We start from the raw sequence: 19,250 nt of genomic DNA on the forward strand, positions 1-19,250 counted from the left end.
AACAATTATAGGTCAATGTACGGCCTTCAACACGGAGCCTTGGCTCACACCGAACAAAAAGCTATAAAGGGCTCTAAAATAACCAGTAATAAACCATTCAAACGGGAAGACTAGTACGTTTTGTATACAGATCATGATTCATCGTATTATTCTATTCTTTATAACAATCTTTTCTTTCAGATATCAAAGTTTTCAGAACTAAATCTATCAAACATATTCTATACACCTTTCAAACATTAATCAATTTTTAAGTCGCTAGAAAATTTCTTTCTTGTAGCGGAATATGTAAGAATTTTATGATAAATCATATATGTAGAAGGTTATCAGACTTCAAATATATAGTACATACTCACTACATATTTTAAGTGGGAAATAATTTATGGATTTGTTGATAATTTACACATGGTTTGGGCCTTTATATTTGAATTTCTTCCTTGGCGTTAGCAAGGGATAAAATTGGCGAATATCACGACCCAGGCGTCGATTGTAATCGGACAAATACAGGCATTTAAAAACTAAATCGAAATTGGGTATGTCGTATGTTGGGTTGTTCCTTTCTAATTCCTGTTAGATAATGCATATACATTCTAATAAATCTGAAGCTTGCCTAAACTATCTCGTAAATAGCTGGTGGAAAAATTGTTTTTAGTACTTTTTCAATTTTTTATTTACATACGTTTTTCTCGAAAAGAACCGTCAAATCAAAAGTTGACATTTCGTAACGGCCATGTTGACTTGCTGAAATCGGTAAATATGTGAATACTTCAATAGAAATAAAACAAAACAAAAACTACCTCAAAAATGTAATTTTAAAAATGCAATATTATACGAATTTCGATGATTCACGTACCGGAAAACCCTTCAACTTTAGAATTTTCATTTGTATGACGTCATGTTTTGAAAGGACTTATCTACGCCAAAACATTTATCGATTTTCGCCGAATTCTATTTCATTTGGATTTTGTGGATTTCGCCGACCACTGCTTCAGAATTGTTTGTTGCTGTTGTTATGCATCCATCTTAGAATACAAATTCTGAAGTCTTTTGTTAGTTGCAATTTGTTAAACGTAAAATCGGCATAGCGTTTGCAAACAGATTGCGATACATGTGGATTCAGGTGGAAGATATATTGTAACATCCATAATAATATATATATCTAAGTCTGCGCTAAGTATAGATATATCGAGAATTTGATCACGGTGTTGTTTACAAAGTGAAAGAAGCACGTCATATAATGATAAATATTACTTGTATCTACGAGAGGATTGTTTAGTAAAATATTTAGTTTTAATAGTTATCAAAGATACCAGGAGTTTAACATATTTGCAGTGCTTTGCTTTCCTGTATCAATTTATTCACTTTTTAATATTCAAAGTTTAATGAAAAATAGGAGAAGACTGCTTTGATTAAGATATTGATGCTATAATTTCACTGAAAAATCTGATTATTTTTCAGTAGATACTATTAGGAGAAGCCCTTTTAAAGCAAAACCAAAAAATGTTAAAGATGATGTCGAAATAAATGGATATAAAAGAGTCATTAATAAAGGTAAATGACCAGACTACTCTTAGAGATGAAGATCACTACATGTATCTTACTTAAAGCTGGAAAGGAGTAGGGTCAGTAAGATCCTTTTTGGCCCCAATTTATAGCAGTTTTACAAAATTGTGATAATGTAATCGTTAAGCTATTTATTGGAAACTAGAATGATTCTGCTACATAAATATTGGCTGTTTTTGACCATACAATGTACATATATCGGGTACTACATGTAGCATCAAAAAGTCATGTTAAATGTTTTTTTAAATGAAAGTGGCCGCATTCGTGTTCATTCATAATATTAAAATGTAAGTTGTATTTAATGGTAATACATAATATATATAAAGGTTGAGGATGAACACGGATGAGGCCACTTTCATTTTTGACAAAAAACATCTGAAAAGTGACCATTTTTGGCAAATTTGAAAGATTTTTCATATTTAAGCTTGAATCGGAACGTTTTTAATGACTAAATCAGTTCAAATCTTTCACAAAAACTAATTGAATCAATTGAAATAGACACTTAAGTGTTTAAAAAGTGTCTAAAATATTTCGTCAGATGAACTTGAAAATTGAGGCCAAAATCGGCCCTTACGAGACCTACTCCTTTAACGAATGAAAGGAAGTGATTTATTTCTGTTTAAAATAAATAAATTACGGAAAATATGGGTAAATTTAGGAAATAAAAAAAATGAAATCTGCATATACCATTGTATACGGTCTTGGATTATGTACAATTTGTCAGTAAAAATATTCTCAGTCTAAAGAGATGGATCTATATATAGATATAGGAAGATGTGGTGTGAGTGCCAATGAGACAACTCTCCATCCAAATAAAAATTTAAAACGTAAACCATTATAGATTAAAGTACGGCCTTCAACTATGCTCACTATACTTTATCAAGGATTCGTAATCGAGAGTGTATAACCCTGAGGAGACAATCAGACATAAGTTCATTACCTAATTATTATTCAAATCCTATCTGAATTAATCTTTGTCGCCGTAAAAGTAAAATCATCACTCCTTTTTTTAGCTCACTTGGCCCTTAAGGCTGAGTGAGGTTTTCGAATCACTTTGCGTCCGTCGTTCGTGCTTGTTGTTCTTTAACGTGCGCAAATATTTCCCTCTCTGAAACTATTTAATCAAATATAACAACATTTGAACACAATCATCATTCGGGTGTTAAATTAAACGAAATATCTTATTTTTTCATGTTCAGATCAATTCTACCAATTACATATAGTGTGCGATAATTTTGTCATAGACTGTATTATCGACCGAAGACTGAAGAGAAAATGCAAAAAGTCAGTGACAGAATTCCAAGGTAATATGTCAAAACATTATTGCTTCAACACAAATCATTTGTTTAACAGTAATCTTTGACATGTTTTAATAACATTTTCTATAGCCTTCCATGTATGCACGTTGTCATTCGATCTTGTGACTTCAAACTAACACCAAATGTGATAAAAACAAAGTTGGTGCGGTACAAATATCATCGATAATGTTACAACGCACAATTTCATAAAAAATAACAACGTACCACAATAAATTTAATGAAAATGAAACAGCGGATTTACGCCATCTCCCTTCTTGTCCAATGTCAGAACTTACCACTGGATGTAACGAATGCCTTCACAGCAACAACGTATAGGCATTAGGACTCAAAGCAATGCGCTTTATAAAACATTTAACAAAAAAAAATAAGCGTGGATTTTCGATAGACATTAAAATTACAAAATACGATTAGTCTAAATTGAACATTATTGAGTACATACAAATTAAAGTATTTGATTATTTCTTACTTCAATGTTATTGAATACGTAATAGGCAAACGGTATTAGACAGTGGATAATTTAGAAATATACACTACAAGGAAACTTTTTACCCATCCAACTAGTTTCTGAACGTTCAGACAGAGACAAATATTATATAATCCAAATCGACTATTTATTTGAAAAAAAAGCCAAAAGAGCGACAAAAAGAAATATAGAGTAATGATAGGAAGATTATCTGTAGAACACTTGCAATATGCCAATATGAAACGATAATGACGATTTTGTGTGTAGTGTAGGTAATCATACATATAAGAAACTTTCATATATTAAAAATATTAAACTAACAAAAGGGTTTCTGATATGCCCATTTCTAGAAGAGGTATAAAAACTTCAGTTAGTTGCAAATTCGTGTCTGTTTGTACCGGCCAATAAATCATCGTAAATAATAACGAAATATGACGAAAGAGCAGCCATCAATGTTGTGGTGGTATGACATAAATACTTCACAGATGTCCATAAAAATGTACCTATGTTTCCTTTTTCCTTCATGTCTGTAGAGTTTGACTGCAATTCAGACAGGAAACAATACTATCATTATCACATCTCAAAGATTCACTCCAATAAGTATCCAATTTCTCCATTTACACTAATTGTAAAATATAACGAAAGAACGTCTTTTTAAAAACCTTGACGACACTGTTTTCAATGTATTTCACTAGGCGTTGCAGGATATTGTCTTTATTGTTAAATTATTTGTTAGTATCGAATATTTGATGAGTTCACTAATTAATGTGCATATTTGGTGGTCGGTTTGGAGAAGATGCTACTAAGTTTAAAACGTGTATCTGATCCATTTGTTATTTTTTGACAATAAAATATGTTGATCTACATTGGTTTTATTTTTAGACAGTTTGAAAATTTTCCTGTTGTTTTCAGACCATCTTGAGTGGTTGAAATATGTTAATTCGATACTTTGCTTGTGTTTTTTCTAAATTTTAGAACTTTTAAATATTTTAGGTTTTCCGAAGTGTTATACATGCTTCGTTGTCCGTTTTAAATAATCTACTTTCCGTTTATCCAACATATTGTTTTACCACTAGTATTGGTTCGAGCCACATGTTTATTTAAAGATCAACTGAATATAAGAGGAAACCCAAATGATAAGCAGCTAGAAGTAGGAGACATTTTCGTTTTCAACACGTATGGGGAATTGAACATGTGTGTCTGATGTACACGTATTTAGGTGTAGCAAAAACAACTGATAATGGTAGGGGAAAATGTTTGTATGGTCCTAGCTAAATGCAATGCACATATCATACATTGAATAAAAAAAATCCTAATAATTAAGTTTTTAAGGCCGACTTTGAATTACCTTAACAATGCTTAGGTCTGATGAATAAACTAGTATTTTTAGTGCATATATTACACTTTTAAAAAAGATTTTACGTTTTATCGCATATTTCCATTTTTTAAGATAGTTCCTACAATTTCCTTTCAGAATGCACAGCAGAAATTTCAGAGTGGAGACAAACACAATCAGCTGTTCATGAACAAGTCAATGAAAAGTTTCTACATTTTGTGAAGTTGCGAAAGTCATTTTTATGTCAATACTTTTTCAATCACACTTCATTCAACGAAATTGAAAATTGCATCTTAGTAAATGCGTTGTATTTCACTATGAAGAATGATGATGCAGACACAGCTAGATTCATCGGATGGCAAATTGCCAGAAACTTTCTCAAATCATTGAATGTACACGTATATGATATTTGGCTAGCGTCTTTATGCAGTTGTTCAAGAATACAAAAGACAGATTTCTCATGGTTTTGTTCCAGAAGTGTCAATATTTTCATTATGGTACCTCATCTCATAAAAGAGGTTGTGAATAACTTTTCTGGTTTACAAATCAGACAGATTTTATATCGTTGTGAAACTTTTAACGAAGCACATGCTATTTCCAAGGAAAAAACAAAACGGTTAGAAAGGGATCTAAATATTCAGTGCCACGTTCCAGGTCCATTGGCAGAAAAGCTTTTCAATAACCATAGAAAACTTGCTCTTGTTTGCTCATCTGAAATAAAATCCACAAATTTTCCAACAACGCCAACGTTTTATAACTGTTCTTGTATTCAATTGTTTTGCTATGTAAAGGGTGCGATTCCAATTGGCGAAAAGCATTTCCCTGGTGAATTACAGGGAATACCAACTGATGTCATCGAAGGATTTCCTAGGTTCTCATCAAAGCATATTCGAATAGGGGATTCCGTTACAAATACAAAAATGAAAGGTACATTAGGAGGTTTTTGTCGTTTTTATGGAAGAGATGCGTTTCTTACATGTGCTCATACAATGATTGACTGGGATACACTGCGTTCAGTAGAACTACAACACCATATGCAGCAGGAAAGTGTTCATTTATACACTGGTGATAATATATTGGACCCGACATTGCTTTGTGGAAGGATTGTAAATCACAGTTTTGCATATGACAACCCACGAGAAACAAGCACGGATGTAGCCCTTGTAGACATTTGCAATGGTTTTTCTATATCCGAGGATGACTATGTCAGAGCAACAGGAATTGGACCAATCAATTATGCAGCATTTGGTAAGATAACAAGGGATTTAATGGATAGACATTAATTGTCGAAATGCAAATCATGTACATAAAACATGGTATTGTAAATGTTATTTATAACATTCAACACGGAAGTATTAAACCGAGAGATGAATGAAATTTATTTGCCACCCTGATAAGTTTTCTTTTCAACTTTCGATACTACTTAGATAATTACCTAAATATTTTAGGCGCAATCACCTTAAAAACAAAAAAGCATATATTTTAAAGGCGTAATGCCAATTTCTTTCGAGTTCATTATACAACAGGGCCAATTTAAAGTAAACTAGGAGGTTTTTGTCGTTTTTATGGAAGAGATGCGTTTCTTACATGTGCTCATACAAAGATGTAGACACTCTATCCGAATTGATTAAGGCAGTGAGGTCGTTAATACAAATCAGAATTAAGAAACTGAATGGGTCCATCAATGCCCATGCTACGTCAATCTTCATAGATCCAAATGTTGCTAAACACCTATCTGACTTCCATGATAAATATGTTGTTGTCCCCGCAGACAAAGCCCCAAATAACATCGTTTTTGTCTGTAAAAGTCATTACATTAATTGCTTGATAAACGAATTAGGTATAGACAATTCACTTGGAAACCCAACATATACCCTCACTACACTTACCAAAGAGGAAATCCTGGATAATCATAGGTCTGTTCTTTGTTCCTTTGGTATTTCAACCAAAGATGAAGAACTGGATCTTCCATCACTGTATTGGATACCTAAACTACATAAGTGTCCTTACAAACAACGGTATATTGCTGGGTCTTCCAAGTGCTCCACGAAACCCCTTTCTAAATTATTAACATCCATTTTATCAGCAATCAAAGACGGGCTTCAAATTTATTGTGAAACTGTCTATTCTAGAGGTGGCGTGAATCAGATGTGGATACTTAAAAATTCCAAAGATCTTTTAGAGTACATACAATCTAACTCTCTTTCATCTTGTAACAGTATTAAAACATTTGACTTCTCTACTCTTTACACAAGTATTCCACATTCCAAACTAAAAGACAAATTAAAAGAGTTGGTATTACTTTGCTTCATAAAAAAAAATGGCCAACGTAGATACAAGTATCTTGTCTTAGGGAGGGATAAATCCTATTTTGTAAAGAATCCTTCTGATTCAAATAAAAAATTCTCTGAAACCGATATTATCAAGATGCTTGATTTCTTGGTTGACAACATATTTGTTACGTTCGGAGGACGTGTTTTTCAACAGACTGTCGGCATCCCAATGGGAACAAACTGTGCCCCTCTACTTGCTGAGTTGTATCTTTATTATCATGAGGCTGAATTCATGCAGGAACTTCTTAGGAAGAAAGATAAGAAGTAAGCAATATCATTTAACTCTACTTTCCGCTATATGGTCCGAGTACACAGTTATCGTCCTTTGATTTTCGTTGTTCACGAATATAGTCCTTAATTTGGACAGTGTGTTACTTGCCAATTTTTGTTATACCCCTTCCAAATTTAATTCTCCATGTTTTATGCCTCATATAGCAAGTTGGGGGGTGAAATGACGCTGTAAAATAATTTGGGTCATAAATATTTAGGTAAAGTAGTGATTAGGTCCAGCTGAAAAAGGTCAAAAATTAGCACTTCGGAAGCTGTCAAAAGATTTCAAGACCCCCTTAACACAAAATTGTCCATATTTTGAGTTAGAGCTGATGAAGTTTTCTATAATTTTGATATAATTTGTCCCAAAAGTAGTACAACACACTGTAAAAATGTTATTGAGAAAGCGCAGGTGGGATTTTTTTTATTTACATTTATTGTCTAAAAGAAATGCACTACGAAATTACTGTGTACTCGGACCTAAGAGGTGAAATCAGGAAATATAGAATCTGTACTTTGGCAACTTCCCTGAATGATTTGATGGTGTCAATTTGTCAAATAGCATAAAACTAAAGGATTTAAACTTTTATTTGATAGAATTTCTGCAAAAATGACCAATTTTGGCATTATATGGTCAAAATAAGCATTTCATAGCTTTTTCAATTTTGATGCATAAGTGGCATTTTGACTTTCTATCTGACATGTTTTCATGTGTCAATTTTTGTGTTTCTATGATTAAATCCAGTTGTATTACTCATTTGTGAACTCTGAATTTACAGAAAAGAAGATTATCTCAGACAATATGAGCAAAGTGTGTTGTATAAATGACCCTCATCTAACGCCCTGTTTGGATCAAGTTAAATGTGAGGAGCATGGTACATAAAAGTTGAAGTCCATAATAAAGACCTCACTAAATTTGTATAAAAAGCACTTAAAAATGTCTTTTGTACCTGTTTCATTTCACATAATATCTTTCTTTACCTCTGTAGGATACCATGTGGTTCAAATATAAGCCTGTTGAGACTAAAATTGCATGCAAGTATTTCACTAAAAAGTGAAAAATCTTTGTATCAGACCATACTGTCTGCTCAAAAAGTTGAATGTAAGAGGCTTTTTGTGCTCAGATTCATTGTATCATGTCACCTGAGTATAGAAATGATAGAAAAGACACAATTTTTTTTATTTCCTATAGCTTCAATATGCATTTTTAAATGTAAATATGTGCTACGGCCTAAATTGACCCTAAATTATTTTTAGTCATACTTGGCCTAAGACCCTTTTAAACTAATATGATATGTTATTTGTAAGTTTTCTTTCCATTTAAAGTACATTAAGTACATATGTAAGGATCATTTATAATCAAAAAGCTTCACAAATTTTAAATTGCTGGAAAATATTACATCTTCATGTAAGGCTCCCCTTCATTGGAAAACCTCCATTTTTAGGCACAGGCTCATATAAATTTGACTTTTGAAAAATTATGCTAAGTCTGATATATAAAATGAGTACTCTATTGCTTTAAATACATGATGTATTATATATTTAGGCATTGTAAAAGTATTTTTTTGCAATATTTTAATTTTAAAAGCCCCAAATGTTGATAGTTAAAATTTCTCAATTTTAACGTCCAAATTTAACACGTAAAGTTGAATATAGAATTAATCATAGTGTCTATAATATATATCCTATTGCTATGAAACTTTGTAAGCAGTCTTAAAATATATTAGGCTTGTGTCATACCAAGTTTTATAAAGATTGGTCAACTTTTTCTATCCTATTAGGTCCGAGTACACAGTTATCGTTCTTTGATTTTCGTTGTTCACGAATATAGTCCTTAATGTGGACAGTGTGTTACTTGCCAATTTTTGTTATACCCCTTCCAAATTTAATTCTCCATGTTTTATGCCTCATATAGCAAGTTGAGGGGTGAAATGACGCTGTAAAATAATTTGGGTCATAAATATTTAGGTAAAGTAGTGATTAGGTCCAGCTGAAAAAGGTAAAAAATTAGCACTTCGGAAGCTGTCAAAAGATTTCAAGACCCCCTTAACACAAAATTGTCCATATTTTGAGTTAGAGCTGATGAAGTTTTCTATAATTTTGATATAATTTGTCCCAAAAGTAGTACAACACACTGTAAAAATGTTATTGAGAAAGCGCAGGTGGGATTTTTTTTATTTACATTTATTGTCTAAAAGAAATGCACTACGAAATAACTGTGTACTCGGACCATATAGATGACGTTCTTTCACTAAACAATTCAAAATTGGTGACTATGTGGATCGCATCTATTCCATCGAATTGGAGATAAAGGATACTACAGATACAGTTCTGTCGGCTTCATATCTTGACTTACATCTAGAAATTGACAATGAGGGTCGATTGAAGACAAAACTTTACGACAAAAGAGATGATTTCAGCTTTCCAATTGTGAACTTTCCATTTCTAAGTAGCAACATTCCAGCAGCACCTACATACGGGGTATATATCTCCCAATTGATACGATATTCCCGTGCTTGCATTTCCTATCATGATTTTCTTGATAGAGGGTTACTGCTCACAAGGAAGCTATTAAACCAAGAGTTCCAAATGGTGGAGTTGAAATCATCCCTTCGTTATGGAATAACCGTTTCACAAATGATACCGGATATGTTCCTTACGTCGTAACTACAATCCCCTCCCTTTCATGAATTTGACCTACCAAATTAGACTTTTTACCGGATTTGAAATCACATAAGCAACACGACGGTTGCCGCATGTGGAGCAGGATCTGCTTACCCTTCCACAGCACCTGAGATCACCCCTAGTTTTTTTGTTTGTTTTTTTTTGGGGGGGGGGGGTTCGTGTTGTTTATTCTTTAGTTTTCTATGTTGTGTCATGTGTTCTATTGTTTTTCTGTTTGTTTTTTTCATTTTTGGCCATGGCGTTGTCAGTTTGCTTTAGATTTACGAGTTTGACTGTCCCTTTGGTATCTTTCGTCCCTCTTTTAAAACAGTCGTTTGATATTTATTTAGATTTTAAGTATTACAGACAAATGTGTGCACTTTGAGGTCTAAAAATAGTTTAGTAAAATATAACCTGAATGTTACTTTTGTAGACATTCTATCTATTACACTTGGTATACCACGTGACTGGAAAGATGTGTTATTACAACAACACATGTCACATAACAGCAACACATTAGGATTCGTTTTTGAGTACGATAATAAAAAAAATGCCTATCAGTAAATTATTCAATAAAGATGTATATTCACTTTTTATCGATCGGGGAATTGCTTCTCCTATTTCACAACAAAGGTGGGAAAAAAGTTTTAATAAACAATGATAAAGAAAATTAAGAAATTAGTGACGAAAGTGGAAACATATTTATTCGCTAGCTTTCAAATGTACTATAGAAAGCAAACTACAAGCTTTTCAATAAAAATAGAGGCAACAGTAGCATACTGCTGTTCAAAAGTACATAAATTGATAGAGAAAAAACAAATGTGGGTTACAAACTGAAACTGAAGGAAACGTTTCAAATATAAGAGAACTACGACACAACAGAGACACAACACCGAAGTGTAATACACACATAAAAGAATTATAATATTACACAGAATAGTCTCACATAATTATCTTCTTGAAAAATATAAACTTTCCTTACCAAATGAATGTGCCAGTTGTAAACAAATAGAAACCATAGAGCATAATGTTTTTGAATGTAAAAAAATAAAACATTGTTGGACATAATTTTCTAATAAGTGGCATTCAGTTTTTGGAGTAAGAATATTTTTTTAAGAAACACAGTGTCATTTTTGGTGTATTGAAAATTCTGATAACTTATAAATTATTTTACTCTAAAGGCAAATAATAATATTAACTATGTAAAGAGCACACAACTATATAGACTGTTAATATCTGTGCAAGCTTTCCTTAAATTTGAGAAGACTTCTGGAAACTGACAGATTGGGGAATTTAGGGAAGTTTTTTAATTAAATTTGTTTTGAATATGACTGACTATGCATTATTGGCCTTGCTCATTGTTGAAGGCTGTACAGTGATCTTTAGTTGTTAATTTCTGTCTCATTTGGTCTCTTGTGGAGAGTTGTCTCATTGGCAATCATACAACATCTTCTATTTTTATTATATAATGTTACACTCACAAACGTGTCATTCCCCCCAAACAAGTCCGATTCCCCCAAACGGGTCTATTCTCCCCAAACGTATCCATACTAATCAACGTTACCCAAACGTGTCCGATTTCATGACCCGCAAACGTGTTCATTAATATTATTATTCGCAAAAGCGTGTCCACTATTTAACGCCAGAACTTCTCACGTCTTTTATTTATATGATTTTTATGTGATCAACGCCGGTTGTTAATGATAACCTTATAATTGCAAATTTAATTTATACTGTATAAATTAATTTTAGTCTGTTGATTGCGTATTGTCCAGTTGCAAGTACTTTATGCATATTTCGAGCGAACATAGTTTTACAAGTTTTAATGTTTTTATATTTACTTTATAAATTAACTTAAGACTGTTGATTGCGTGTTGTCCAGATGTCCAGTTTCGTGCAAATTAAGAGAGAACATTTAAGTTTTAATGCGTAGAGAAAGAGACATTTTGACCCATTAACTATACAGTTTAACTAAACATGTTTACCTGCAATTTACATGCGACATAGCCTAAATGTCGCCCCCAAATTTACACAGTTTATACTGCTTGTTTATAAAAGTTATAACACACCTTCTCTATATTTTTAAGGAAATGGTATACGTTAATGAAATAGCAATACCCAAATAACGCTTGACTTGGACACGTTAGTGAATCGGACACGTTTGTGGGTTAGTTGAAAAATGGACACGTTTAGGCGTTTATATAATTGCCGCGCTTTGGCGCCCTTTTGCAACTATACAGGTTTTACAGTTCAGTGACGTTATGTTGACACGTTTAGGTGATTGGACACGTTTGGGGATGAACACTGAGTGTTACATATATATTAACATTATATAAATTATTTATTACCGAAAAAAAAATATGACAGATCTATATAACCAATGTACTACGTTGGAAGGACACAAAAAATATGCGGCGGGATTAAACGTGACCCCAACCCTCTCCTAAACCTGGGACACTGGTGTAACAACACAACATGATAAAAAAAACTGTAAAATTGCAATTGGCTCAACTCAAAATGTCGGTACAAGGCACAAAAACAACATAAACCTACGATCTTTATAAACTTGTTAATTTCAAACTATGAAAATTAAAAAAATGTATGATTTAAAACTATGAGGCACGAAAAACATTAAGTTTTGAATATTTAAAAATACCAAGCACGTTTTATCATTGATATCGTCGTGCGTTTTGTGATTTTTGTGCATAAAAATGTCACATATTTGAAAAACCTTTGAGTAAGTAATGAGTATTTTAACAAAGAATATATTGGAGCAAAATATCCGAAGAATATATATTTGATTTTCTTTAAAAGTATTTATTCTTAACTGTCTGACCTCAGTGGTACACGGTGTGTTCGATTCGAACGCGTCAACGTCCGAATCCATCTGTATCGGGGTTATACAGAGTGTATATATTCGATCAAAGTATATCATTTAAAGACTGTGATTGTTTATATTTATAATGGACCCACATGAAATATGTCGAACCCTGATTTTTCAATTCCGTTAGTGTTCAACATATTTCACGTTCTGCCCTTTTAGATATTTAATTATGGCTACGTAGATCTGGAATTGTTCTCGTTTTTGAAAGCTCGATCAATAAATTCATGTAAAGTCAAAGCTATTTTGATTAAATATTCATACATATGTTTTATTTGATATATTGAATATTGTACACTTGGTAGTGTATGCATACATTAGAAAAACAAATTGCCATGATAAATAATTCAACAATACAGTGCGCATTTCTACGGAAGCCGATAAGGGCCATTCAAAAAAAAAATGTATGTCGTAATTACGACAAAGCATGTCGCAATTTCGACATAACATGCCGTTATTACGACATCGCTATGTCGTAATTTCGACATAACATGTCGTTATAACGACATCGCTATGTCGTAATTTCGACATATCATGTCGAAAAACGACATCACTATATCGTTTTAACGACATAGCTATGTCGTAATAACGACATCGCTATATATAAAAGACTATGTATTATAATAGGCAAGATACTAAATGACACAGAAATTAACAAATATAGGTCATCATTATGTCCCCATTAAGGTGGTATGGGTGTCTTCCTCCATCTTGGATTGTAAAAAACAGAGAACCAAAGGTCCATATTTTCAATCAAGTTAGCAAAATTTGATGCAGGAACGCAGATATTTAATGTGAATTTTCATTTAAAAGAACTAATTAATAAGAATATAACTTATAAATATTAATATTTTTGCAAATTTTGATTATTTTTGGTTGTTTTTATATTTTTTTTAAATTGACGTTTTCAGGGGAGGTAACTCTAAAAAAGTGCATTTTCTGAAGGATTCAGATTTGAATTTTCCTATTTTGTATTTTAGCCGGAAAAAACGTACGGTGACCCTCTCTTTTCTTTTGATATCCTCAAAGCATTGTCTGAAAGCTATCTTTTCCTTAAGTATTAAACAATTCTATCATTTTGTTTAGTTTCTAATCACAAATTGGTGTTTTTTCCTGTATAATCCATACAAAATTTGTCATTTTGTCACGTCCTCTAGCTCGAAAAAATGCACGGTGACCTATCATTTTTATTATTTTTTTCAACATATATCAAATATTGAAAACAACACGTTATTAATTTCTTGCGTCCGAAGCGCTTTTCTGGATTTACCTTCATCAGGAACGCTCAAAGCCAAACATTTGAAATCCGAAGATGTATAAGTACCGAAACCGTTGAAGAGCTGTATGTCAAAAAATACCTAAAATAATAGCCAAATTCATCTAAAGCCAACTTTGCCTGAGGGAGTTGAAACCTTAGTTTCTTAATAATTTATAAATTTATAAACGGACAATTTTAGTAAAGTTTGTTAAATCATGTCAGTACCGAAATACTGACTACCGAGCTGATGATACCCTCGGGGACTGATAGTCCACCAGCAGAGGTATCGACCCAGTGATATAAAATATTGAAAACAACACGTTATTAATTTCTTGCGTCCGAAGCGCTTTTCTGGATTTACCTTCATAAGGAACGCTCAAAGCCAAACATTTGAAATCCGAAGATGTATAAGTACCGAAACCGTTGAAGAGCTGTATGTCAAAAAATACCTAAAATAATAGCCAAATTCATCTAAAGCCAACTTTGCCTGAGGGAGTTGAAACCTTAGTTTCTTAATAATTTATAAATTTATAAACGGACAATTTTAGTAAAGTTTGTTAAATCATGTCAGTACCGAAATACTGACTATCTATCAATAGATACTACGTTTTGGCAAAGTATGAACAAATTCTATCATTTTTATTTTAGACTCCCATACCACCTTAATTAGAAAAGCCCACGTATAGTCTGTTATAAAAAGGAATAAAAAAGGGAGGAAAGATACCAGAGGGAGAGTCCCCGAAATGCTGTGTGGCAGACAGTGTTATTATTTAATTATTAGCTCCCTTGGTAAAACTCCAAATTTCATATTTAATGTATTTTATTGTTAAATAATTTACATGAAGCTTATGAAGTATATATATTTGTTAATTGCATAGCTTTTGATATTTGAAATCATACGTTAAAGATTTCTATTTATATTGTAAAGTTTAATATTTACATCGTCGCAAAATCCTAGATTACCTTCTTTGAATACCTTCAGTGAGAAACTTATATATTTTATAGATTCCATGTGAAGGATGTAAGAATAAACATGAGATTAAGAATAACAACACCAACTTCATACTTTTCTTTTTTTCGGCAGCAATCATCAACCTCTTTTTCCAAATTTCATAACACGATTTGTTTTAATTATCATGAACATTTGATTGAAACTTTAGCACATGTAACGTCGAAATTTAGCGTCTTTCGGATTTTAGACGTTTTCAGACGTTTGGACAAATGGCTACCGTTTTGTAATGTATAGAAGCATTTTATTCCTTTAAGGCCCAAATATGAAGTTAATAAGAAAAGAATCTCGGAAATTTTTACTCTTCGTGTATCTAACTTTTGTTTTGCTCAATTATAAAAAAAAACCACGTTAACTGCTTTGAAAAATGAAATATCAACTTGAACAAAATGACTACCGTTTGAAAAACGACTGTATAGAGAAGATTTTATTGAATCAGCAATATTTGAACTCTCATGAGGCAAATATTTGTACTTTTGTTAGATATTATTATCGTCTTACTCTTTTTATTTAATTCCTGCTATATCTACTTTCAATCGTTGAGTTAACGAAAAACGTCGGACATTTTTCTTATTCCAGCTTTATATGCAGCCACCTAGTCAAATGAAATTTGGTAAAATAATGGCTTTAAACGCCACAAAGATTCGACACAGGTCGTTGTTCCTGCCAAGAATCAAGAAGATCAGAGAATAAGAGATAGGATCACTATAAATAGGAGTTAAAACAGTTTTCATAAATGTAACGTTGGACATCTGTTTTTTTTAGCTCACCTGGCCCGAAGGGCCAAGTGAGCTTTTCCCATCACTTTGCGTCCGGCGTCCGTCGTCGTCCGTCGTCCGTCGTCCGTCGTCCGTCGTCTGTCGTCCGTCGTCCGTCGTCGTTGTTAACTTTTACAAAAATCTTCTCCTCTGAAACTACTGGGCCAAATTGAACCAAACTTGGCCACAATCATCATTGGGGTATCTAGTTTAAAAAATGTGTGGCGTGACCCGGTCAACCAACCAAGATGGCCGCCACGGCCAAAAATAGAACATAGGGGTAAAATGCAGTTTTTGGCTTATAACTCAAAAACCAAAGCATTTAGAGGAAATCTGACATTGGGTAAAAATGTTTATCAGGTCGAGATCTATCTGCCCTGAAATTTTCAGATGAATTGGTCAACCCGTTGTTGGGTTGCTGCCCCTGAATTGGTAATTTTGTGGAAATTTTGCAGTTTTTGGTTATTATCTTGAATATTATTATAGATAGAGATAAACTGTAAACAGCAATAATGTTCAGCAAAGTTAGATTTACAAATAAGTCATAATGACCGAAATGGTCAGTTGACCCGTTTAGGAGTTATTGCCCTTTATAGTCAATTTTTAACCATTTTTCGTAAATCTTAGTTATCTTTTTACAAAAATCTTCTCCTCTGAAACTACTGGGCCAAATTAATCCAGACTTGGCAACAATCATCTTTGGGGTATCTAGTTTTAAAAATGTGTCCTGTGACCCGACTATCAAATCAAGATGGCCGCCACAGCTAAAAATAGAACATAGGGGTAAAATGCAGTTTTTGGCTTATAACTCAAAAACCAAAGCATTTATAGCAATCCGACACGGGGTAAAATTATTTATCAGATCAAGATCTATCTGCCTTATAATTTTCAGATGAATCTGACAACCCATTGTTGGGTTGCTGCCCTGAATCGATAATTTTAAGGAAATTTTGCTGTTTTTGGTTATTATCTTGAATATAATTATAGATAGAGATAAACTGTAAACAGCAATAATGTTCAGCAAAGTAAGATTTACAAATAAGTCAACATTACCGAAATCGTCAATTGACCCCCTAAGGAGTTATTGTTATTTATAGTCAATTTTTAACAATTTTCATAAAATTTGTAAATTTTATTAACATTTTCCACTGAAACTACTGGGCCAAGTTCATTATAGATAGAGATAAATGTAAGCAGCAAGACTGTTTAGTAAAGTAAGATTTACAAACACATCACCATCACCAAAACACAATTTTTTCATGAATCCATCTGCTTCCTTTGTTTAATATTCACATAGACCAAGGTGAGCGACACAGGCTCTTTGGAGCCTCTAGTTTCACATAGCTTTCTTATTTTAATCCTCAAATATACTAGATATTACTTAGGATATGATCAAGAGCTGTAAAAACATAATTCAAAGCATATATTGAATTTGTTTTAATATTGGTTCGTGTTTTCTAACATTTTTATTTTGGTTTGCGTACGAAATTGCGAAGATTCTGTTTTAAATCCTAGGGGTTGTATGAACATCGTGCCCAACGTTTGGTAGTAGAAATAGAGTAAACAAAACTTCTATTAACACTTATTACAAGAGGCTTGTATTTTGCATACGCAGATAGAAAGAATGGTTTGCCATGATAGGACAATATCAGTTCCCTAATGATTTCATTTTTCATTCTTCCTACATGTCAAAATTTATATCAATCATGTCTAGCTGTATCGTTTCTTGACGAACGATATCATCCACTCAGTGTTGAGATCTTTAAAATATATAAATTTCTCACTGAAGGTAGCCAAAGAAGGTAGTCAAAGATTTTGCGACGATGCAAATATCAAACTTTACAAAATAAATAGAAATCTTTAACCAATGAATTCAAATAGCAAAAGCTATGCAATTAACAAATATATATACTTCATAAGCTTCATGTAAATTATTTAACAATAAAATACATATTCAACTATTTATCTGGTATCTTTCGTCCCTCTTTTATTAAAATTTGAAAGGTTGACACATTTTACTGTTTATTGTGGAGTCTTTTGTGTTGTTCCACAGATCACAAGAATGAGCCTCCTTAATTAAAATTTTTGTTTTTATGATAATTAAAGTAGCTTAACATACGTTTCCCACCTTTTGATATACACAGCAATCAGATAATAATTAGTGGCGAGGTATTGTAGTGATAGGTGTTATAACCCAAACAATTGTCAGACAATGTAACAATATATAATAGAATTAATCTCTTTTATTCAAATATTTGTATATATGTATTCATCGAAACCTTCCTGTTATAGCATACCCTTATGAGCATATATAATTGACGTTCCGTAATCTTTTCTTTAAATTGTGTACTTTTGTTTGGTTTACTCGTATACATTTGTGATATTTACATGTCAGTCAATCATTTTGAGTTATTTTCGTCTTTAACAATGTGATACAGTTATATTTTCGCGTGTTTTTCCCATTCAGTGAAAATTATACACAGTTAAAATTTACCCTCCCTATTTTGTCAAAAAATCGCGAACAAAGGTATACGGTATTACTTTAGATGCATTACCCAACAAACTCATACTGTGATAGTGATCTTCACACAGAAAGGTCATTTCATTCACGGGATGGTTAATTGATTAGGATTATGGCAGTAATACTTGGTTTATTATTTGGTAAGCTAACTCATGTTAATTCTTTATTTTAACAGGATTGAAATCTCGCTATTTACATAATGGTTACATACAGTCACTACATAAATTACCTGGACAGAACGTCCAAGTTGTTTGTGCAGGTGCAGTTTCAGGTTTGAACAGTTCGGTAGGCTCAATATCAACGGTACCTAGAAGGATTTTGGAAAAGGAAGACTTACAGTCTGCGTCAATCAATCTTGAAACTCGCTTCAGCGAGATTTTTCAGGCTCAAGTAACTAATCCCGTCCATATGCAAGCACTACTACCTACTATTATCCATGATTCCCGTAAAGAAGAAGCAGAGTCGGATAGAACAGTGTGTTTTTATAACCAAGTTGCTGTACACAACATACCATTCGAACAAGGAGATTCGGGTGCTTGCGTTTATATAACAAATGGATTCGAGGAGACCGGATGTCTTGGAATGGCAATAGCTGATTTTCCTGGAGGTGGATGCATAGTTACTCCTATGGTTAAATTGTTACAAAAGCTAGATTTAATCAAATCATCATTTTGAAAAATACGTTGACTTGGAAGAAAAAGAAAAAAATAATTTCATAGATGTAATTAGAATCTATTTTCGTCCCAACATGTCTCTTGTATTTCATATGCGTGTACAATTTCAAAAGTAAAAAGTTGAACGCGTTTTCAGAGTTTATAACTTTAAAATTTGCAGATTCTGATATCTCGTGCATCAATCATTACTCTAAATCTACGAAA

The 19,250-nt window shown here is 32.6% G+C and overlaps 1 protein-coding gene across 1 annotated transcript; it reads left to right on the forward strand.

Moving 5' to 3' along the window:
* Positions 1–1,461: 1,461 nt before the first annotated feature.
* Positions 1,462–19,047, forward strand: LOC134727877 (uncharacterized). Its single transcript, XM_063592272.1, has 4 exons — positions 1,462–1,548; positions 2,760–2,864; positions 4,817–5,926; positions 18,548–19,047. Exons 3-4 carry the CDS (start codon positions 4,996–4,998, stop codon positions 19,045–19,047), a joined length of 1,431 nt encoding a protein of 476 aa, XP_063448342.1. The 5' UTR covers positions 1,462–1,548; positions 2,760–2,864; positions 4,817–4,995.
* Positions 19,048–19,250: the final 203 nt, after the last annotated feature.

The sequence above is a fragment of the Mytilus trossulus genome, chromosome 8 (genome assembly GCF_036588685.1).
Source record: "Mytilus trossulus isolate FHL-02 chromosome 8, PNRI_Mtr1.1.1.hap1, whole genome shotgun sequence".
Taxonomy (NCBI): domain Eukaryota; kingdom Metazoa; phylum Mollusca; class Bivalvia; order Mytilida; family Mytilidae; genus Mytilus; species Mytilus trossulus.

Coding starts and splice junctions, on each gene's coding strand:
- LOC134727877 (XM_063592272.1), top strand. CDS start 4,996: ATGAAGAATGATGATGCAGACACAGCTAGATTCATCGGATGGCAAATT. Junction 5,927..18,547: donor AATCAATTATGCAGCATTTG/GTAAGATAACAA, acceptor TTATTTTAACAG/GATTGAAATCTCGCTATTTA.